Below are 7776 nucleotides of genomic sequence, written 5' to 3'. Positions count from 1 at the left end.
CATAATTGTGCATGTGCTCACACATACTCATCCTCACACACTCATATACATATTACACATACCGAACAACCCCTTCAACGTGTTTTACCCTTATGCCGCCCCGTACAACTCCTACGGGTAACAGGTCCCATAGTCGATAACCGAATTCATCTTCGCCGTAGCCAAGAAATAGACACGGTCGACTCTTGGGATCAAGTGTCCCCATCTGGTCCTTAGTTACATGCACATAGGCCAGGCAACCAAACACCCTCAAATGCTTTTATGATACCTCTTTGCCAGACCATACCCTTTGTGGTATGTTACCTTCCAATGGAACCAAGGGAGACTTGTTTATTATATAAATAATTGTCATCAACGCCTTGGCCTGGTATATCTTCGGCAACTTCGCATGTGCCAACATACTTCAGACTCTTTCCATGATGGTCCAATTCATTCTCTCGGCCAACCCATTCAACTCTAGCGTCTTCGGCATGGTATATTCAAGCCGGATACTGTTCGATCAACAGTACTCCTCAAACTGGCCTCGGTATTCACCGCCATTGTTCGTCCGGACCGCCTTCAACTTCCGTCCAGTTTCTCTCTCGGCTCTTGCCTAGAACTCCTTTAAAACACTCGGTACTTGATACTTCATCTATAAAGTAGCCAGAGTTAAGAGGAAGGTCAACCTGAAGCATGTGTGTCTGGAGTTGTATGAGGATTGCATGAGGCTTCACCAAAACGTACATCAAGATATCCTTGTCAACAACGCGTTGTCAAATGCATTCGCCAGGGCGTTCACCTACAAGAATTGCCAAATGGCAAAGGAAGCAACTAACCCTTAATTGTATAGGGTAGCAAGAGATCTTATAGGTGAGTCATTGACAGAACGTTGCCGCAAGAAGACACCACACAAACACAACAAAACCAATGTCAATGATACAGGGGAGACATTGATTTAGTCAATGATGAGAAATGTTCATCGTGCCTGGGAGACATTGGAAGCAACAAAGGCTGCCTTAGAGAAAGCAACATTTGTTGCTGCCATCAAAAGCAAGCTCAACATGGCAGTCACAACGATACGGAGCAAGATCGAGGTTGCTCAACGTGAGCTCGAAAAAGAGGGGCCGCTAGATCCCCAACAGAAAATATAGCTAGAGACAGAGATCCAGGTTCTTACAATGAGCATGGATCTCCTAGGGGTCAAACATGTCGCTAGCAATGATGTTCCAAACCTCCAAGTAAGTCAATGTATTTGTTTCTTGTTATTCATTCTTCCTCATTCTATGAATATGATATGGCAGTAAAATTTGCAATACAACTTCTAGGAACAATACAAAAATCAAGATTAGCTGGTTAGTTGCCTTAAAAAGCAACCACAATTTGTGGAGGGAATGTAAAGGTGTAGACAAGAAAGCGACCTCAATATTCCTGCACCCTTACTAAAAGTAGCAATTGGAGATAAGAGTACATTGAGTGTTCACGCAACATGCATTGCTTGCGGCTTAGCCATTGAGGACACAACTGCTACTATGTTGGAACACCTACGAGCATGCTAGCATACATATCATATCGCTTGTTTTGTATATGCCTATCACACTACTGCAATGTGTTTGGGAGATTGAAATACAACTCTCCCTGATGAGTGGACAAAACAGACATGTAAGTTTTCTACTCGGCTCTCTACAAAGCAAAAGTTGTAATAGGTAATAGTTGTTGCTAATTTGCTAAGGCCTAGGGAGAGTAATAGCTAATTAGGTAAGCCTTGAAAGTTATAGCTAAATGTCTAAATTTGTCCAACAAGAGTAGCTAATTAGCATACTATTGCGTAAAGTAATAGCTAATTAGCTAAGCCTTGAAAGGTGTAGCTAAATTGCTACAATTGTACAAGAGTGATAGCTAATTTGCTAACAATGGAAGGAGTAGTAACAAAATACCTATATAGTGGTGGCTAATTAGCTTACAGTTGCGAAAAGTGATAGCTAATTAGCTAAGCCTTGAAAGGTGTAGCTAAATAGCTACAGTTCTACAAGAGTGATAGCTAATTGGCTAACAATGGAAAGAGTAGTAGCAAAATACCTATATAGTGGTAGCTAATTAGCTAACATTAGGGAGAAAGGAAGCTAAATAGCTAAGGTAGTTGTAGCTAATTAGCTAACACTAGGAAGAGTAGTAGCTAAATAACGAACTGTGGGAATACTCATAGCTAAACAACTAACAACGGGAAGAGCGGTAGCTAATTAGTTATAGATGTAAAAGAGTAGTAGCTAAATAGCTAAGACCTAGACAAACGGATGAAGAAGACGATTAAACAATGGATGAAGAACGCATTCATCTGTCACCCACTGCACAGGACGTAGGACTTGATCTTGCCCCTCATCACACATGCATATAACACCTTGGTGCAAGCATCTACCCGAATCAGCCTTTTCTGAGAACTCTATCTATGGATGTGACCCTCGCTTACCTCCCGATGTCAATGTGGACCTACGAGGCAAAGATACCCGCACCGACACCATGGATTGGTGGCTACATTTACAACAGCTCGAGCCTTTGCTCCAGTTGAGCATATGCAAGAACCTGCAATTAGGACAGTCATGAGAAAAGCGGTTGTATGGTAAAGGTTGATATGCAGCTCAAAACACAGCTAGAGCACGGGTCTTGGGTCTATTGCCCGATCCTAGTCTATTTCCTTACTAAGAAAACGGGACTCAATGAATCAACGATGCACATGTGGATCGACTCTTTTATTTACTATCATACGCACCATGAGGACCAACACATATTCTCTCCACCCAGAGATGCAAATGGACAAACGACACTTAAAACACAACGACGGATTGGAGACGACATCAGAAACAACCACTACGGGCAAATTTTTTGAAAGGGGGAGTTGTGGAATCACGCGATAAAACTAGAGGGTAAAACCCTAATCTAATCCGAGTAACTACAACCAAGGTTAACATAGTTAAACCCGAGTTAAGGGTAGCTAGGGGAATGTAACCATGAGAGCTTCAAGATAGTAGACTAGATCTTGAAGTGTAACTATAAGCTCTATAAAGGAGTTTACATGAACATGAACCAATAGAACATACAAGAGCATTTTATAGTATAATTAACTATTATTATTAATATTTTAATAATAATAATTAACTAATATTGTTTTTACTTCTTATTATTACTTATCATTAATAATATTGTTATTAATATTAATCTATTCCTTTATTTATTTATTTAATTTTAATCTTGTTTGTGAAAATTATTTATTATTACAACTCGTCTAACCTTACAACACCCTTTGCTTTATCATTCAACCTTTTCCATATTCCTAGTTTAACTTATTTCCTCCTATGGTCTCCCCCATCTCGACACCAAACTTTATTTCTCAATAGATAAAACATTCACATTTATTCAGATGTTCTGCATTTGTAATATTATTGCTCAGTCTCTAAGGTCTGATTCGAACTGTAGTGCGAGTGAAATTAAAAGAGAGAACGATTGATGTTCAAAAAAGATCGGATGCCCAAATGGTTAGCTCAGAATATCTTCTTGTGCATGCCACATTTTCCTCATCAATCATATTTCTCAACTTAGACCATGTATTTCATCCAGAAGAGATGTGTGAACAATGTGGTTGTCCCATAATAGACCGTGCACTTGAAATCGCCCATTCATCTTGACCAATGCTTCATAGATCGACTTGATGATCGAGGCTTTCATACCATCCGTACTCTAGGAACTAGATATCAGTTCTATATGATGCAAGCTCTCGATTCATTCTTCCCTTCGTAACATGTTGATTTCCTTGTTCTTTGAGCCATATACTTGCACCGTGTACATTATACCCTTCCAACAAACAGCTTTGTGTGAGATTTGGTTGATAATGGCCTGTGACATATTACAGAAACAAAATAGAATCAGCATATCTAGAGTTTTCTTCATCATTGAGAAATTTTAAACAAGCGAAAGGAGTATTTATAACATTGCCCTTATATGTAGCATTTTTCTATTATTTCAGAGGGATAGATCATAGTTAAGTGTAAAATATCTCTAGGTTGATATGCCCGAGGATGATCTCCGAAAAAATATTATCACTCTTGTCCATTTGATGCAATCAAAACCTTTTCATGGATACTCTCCAAGATGCCAGTATAGGTATTAATAGTACTTACAATATTCAGTTGTAAATCCATCAGTCAAAAGCTCTAATCTGTATTAAAGAGGAGGTTGCCCCCCCCATGTAAAGTATATATTATGGTACAAGAAGGGGCACAAATATAATATTACTTGGCCCTGAGGACAAGAGAAATTGTACAGCGCATATTTTTTAGAGATAGAGGAAGATAACTTACTATAACATAAGAAGTTGCATCTCGAACCCAGAAGATCGAGGAGATGCCATCATGGATCGACCTTGGAGTGCCGTAGAATGCTCAGGATTGAGTATTTGTTCTATCGAATATCCACCAAGTTCGCCATCTTTACTCCTGCATCTCTACTGATTGAGAGGAAGGTAGCTATCCTCGCAAAGGAAGATGTATGTATAGTTTCATCTAAACATAATCAACATGTGTCTAAACATGTGTAACCTTGTCACCGAACTTTCTTTCTTGGATGAAGTTCATAAGTGATCAAAGTATTTCATCATTTGTGTATTTTTTTTATATCCAGAATTGATGTCCTTGATTTTTCATGTTTTCTCACCGTCGAGCTCTCATTAACTCAACCTTGTTAGCATCCTCCTGCATTGCAGCTTCAATATAGATATTATACATACAAATGTAAATGGCATCTTCCATTTCATCAAAGCCCACCACATTTCCAAACGCAAGTCTTGCAACCTGCACATTACCACACCTTCGGCAGGAAGCCAACAATGTTTGCAACAAAACAGTACCAGGATGCAGTGGCATTTTCTTTATCATTGCTACTGCTTTATCAATATTCCCTGCTCGACCAAAAAGATCCACCATGCAATTATAATGCTCAACTGCAGGAATAAGATCAAAATCATGTATCATCGCCTCAAAGTACATTTCACCCTTATCTACTAAGCCAGCATGGCTACAAGCATTAAAGACATTAAGGAATGTAACAAGATCTGGCATCGTACCTCCTCTTAACATCATATTAAAGAGTTCGAGAACATTATCGTTTGCTGCTACTTGTGTATATCCTATTATTAGTGCATTCCATGAAACAGTTGTCCATAATTGGAGGTTGTCGAAGATGTATTTTGCTACAGTACATGATCCACACTTAACATACAAATCTATCAAGGCATTTCCAATCAGAATCTCTCTTTCAAGCCCTCTTTTTGTTATCTGCGTATGGATTTCTTGACCTTTAACTATTGCTCCTACATTGGCACAACAAACCAAGCTGCAAATCAAGGCCACAGGATCTGGAGATATTCCTGCATGGTAAATCTGTTCAAAACATTTGAGCACATGGTCATTGTGCCCAAAATCAGCAAAAGCTGTGATAATTACATTCCACGATACTACGTCTCTATTCGGAAGTTTTTCAAACACTTCCTGTGCTGCTTCAAGCAAACCATGTTTTGCATACATGTCTATTAAAGCATTGCCAATAAGAAGCTCTTTTTCTAGCCCTTTTTTCATAATCTCAGCGTGTATTTCGGTGGCTTTTCTTCTATCTCCAACATTAACAGAAGCTTTAATTACGAAAACATAGGTAATAACATCTGGAGATACTCCTTCAAGTTGCATTTGTTCAAAACAATTTATAGCTTCCTCACTATTGTGGCATTCTACATTTGCTCTTATTATTGAAGTCCATGAAAATACCTCGGGAACAAAAATACTGTCAAATGACGCTTGTGCATCCATGAGCATGCCCGAATCAGTATACATGTCAATCAACACGCTGCCAAGTGCACTGTCTATTTCAATCCCTTGCTTTACAATTTTGACATGCATTTCTTGACCTTTGGCTACAGCTCCTATGCTAGCACAAGCTTTCAAGGAACAAATGTATGTGATAGTACTGGGTAAGACATCATTGAAGCACATTTGTTCATAACAAAGAAGTGCTTGTTGAGTATGTCCAAGTTCAGCATAGCCTGTTATCAATGCAGTCCATGAGACAACATTTCTGTGAGACAACTTGTCAAACACTTCCTGTGCTTTGTTGGGGGATCCACACTTTGCATACATATGGATCACAGTGCTGCTAAGGAGCTGGTTCCCTTCCAAACCTTTTTTGGCAATCTCAAGATGTATGTCTTCACCCAAAGAAATGGTTCCAGTGATAATGCATGCTTTCAAGCTGAAAATTAGAGTAATGACATCTGGGGAGAGGCCCATTTGTTGCATTCTCTCAAAGCAGGTCAATGCTTCCTCGCCATATCCATGCTCCACATAGCCTGCTATTAAAGCATTCCATGAGACTACATTCCGGATTAGAACCTTATCAAACACATCCTGTGCTTTTATTATCATCCCAATTTTAGCATATATATAAACTAGGGTACTGCTTAACATTACATCCTTTTCTAGGAGTCCTTTCTTTGCAATTTCAGCATGTATGTTGTCAATGGTTTCAACGTTATCACATGCTTTCAAACTATGAATAAAGGTCACAGGACTTGGAGATACTCCTTCGCCTTGCATATTCTCAAAGCAAACCAATGCCTCATTACCACGCCCATTGTCCACATAACCTGAAATAAGTGCATTCCAAGAAACAACATTTCGGACTGGAAGATTGACCAGCACTTGCTTTGCTTCCACAAGCATATCACATTTAGCATACATATCAATTAATGTGGTTCCAAGGAAAACATCCCCTTCTAACAATCCCTTTCTTGTGATCTCATCATGTATTTCTTTTCCATTGAGTGTTGCTCCAGTACCACTACAAGCTCTCAAACAGCACATGTATGTTATAGCATCTGGGACAATACCATTGAATTGCATTTGTTTAGAACATTTTAGCACTTCCTCGAAACACCCATGATCAGCATATCCTGTTATAAGAGTGTTCCACAACACTACATTTCGAATTGAGATCATTTCAAATGTTTCCTGTGCTTTCGTGAGTAAACCACATTTGGCATACATATCAACCAAAGCACTACCGACAAAAACATTTCTTTCCAGCAATCCCATTCTGACAACATCAATGTGCAACCTACTTCCACTATCAACATCCTCCAATTTGATACAAGCCTTAACTAATATTACATAGGAATGCCCTGTCAAACAAGGCAATTCATGTTCACCCATCTTGTGATAGAAATCGATCAGTGGTTGAGACTCGCCACAGTTGGCATAACCCATGATCATGAGATTCCATAAATGCCCATCTTGATGCTCGAGCATCGCAAATACACGCAGAGCTTGGTTCATTTTCCCAATCTCAACCAGCATGGAGACAAGGTCATTTCCTATCAATGGATGAGCTTGGAGGCCAGCATCACATATGGAGGTATACAAGCCTATTGCATAGACTTTGTCTTTATGTTTTTGCTTTCTCCATGTGCACAAGGCAGCAATGAAATCATGAAGAGAAGATGAATACTTTTGACTTATCTGTGGTGGCGAAAATACGACTTCATTAGGAAGAGAATGTCTCGATAAAGATGTGCATAGCTTGACCATTTAGTACACAGACCTTCTTCTGCACTTGATTTGTCAGAATGATCTTCTACACGATTAAGGGTAAGCGGCCATTTTTGTGGAGTTTCTTGAAACATGAAGGACATTTTCGGAGCTCTGTCAAAATGGAGGGTATTTTGGGAAGTAATGGAGATGTATTGTATTTTTTGGAGTTTTG

At 39.2% G+C, this 7776-nt stretch overlaps 2 protein-coding genes across 3 annotated transcripts in view; one reads left to right on the top strand and one right to left on the bottom strand.

Moving 5' to 3' along the window:
• Positions 1-3480: 3480 nt before the first annotated feature.
• LOC147865059 (putative pentatricopeptide repeat-containing protein At3g01580) lies at positions 3481-7738 on the bottom strand. Of its 2 annotated transcripts, XM_087317792.1 has the most exons (3): positions 4597-7738; positions 4329-4548; positions 3481-3864 (listed from the first exon to the last, which is right to left on the bottom strand). In XM_087317792.1, the coding sequence occupies exon 1, from the start codon at positions 7599-7601 to the stop codon at positions 4677-4679; it is 2925 nt and encodes a 974-aa protein (XP_087173918.1). In that variant the 5' UTR covers positions 7602-7738; the 3' UTR covers positions 3481-3864; positions 4329-4548; positions 4597-4676. The 2 variants fall into 2 exon arrangements, with proteins under 2 accessions (XP_087173918.1, XP_087173917.1); XM_087317791.1 differs by having other exon boundaries at positions 4329-7738.
• Positions 4503-7776, top strand: part of LOC147865057 (nuclear pore complex protein NUP98A-like) — a 53212-nt gene continuing 49938 nt past the window's right edge. Inside the window, exon 1 of the mRNA XM_087317790.1 lies at positions 4503-4510. The gene's annotated coding sequence lies outside the window, so the exon portion shown is untranslated. The remainder of the gene's footprint in view (positions 4511-7776) is intronic.

This window comes from Azolla caroliniana, unplaced genomic scaffold, assembly GCF_043228905.1.
Source record: "Azolla caroliniana isolate FFs.n. ecotype wild unplaced genomic scaffold, voAzoCaro1.0.p SCAF_4, whole genome shotgun sequence".
NCBI lineage: Eukaryota > Viridiplantae > Streptophyta > Polypodiopsida > Salviniales > Salviniaceae > Azolla > Azolla caroliniana.
Note: the sequence above shows the minus strand (reverse complement) of the source record. Positions and strands in the feature narration are given on the sequence as shown.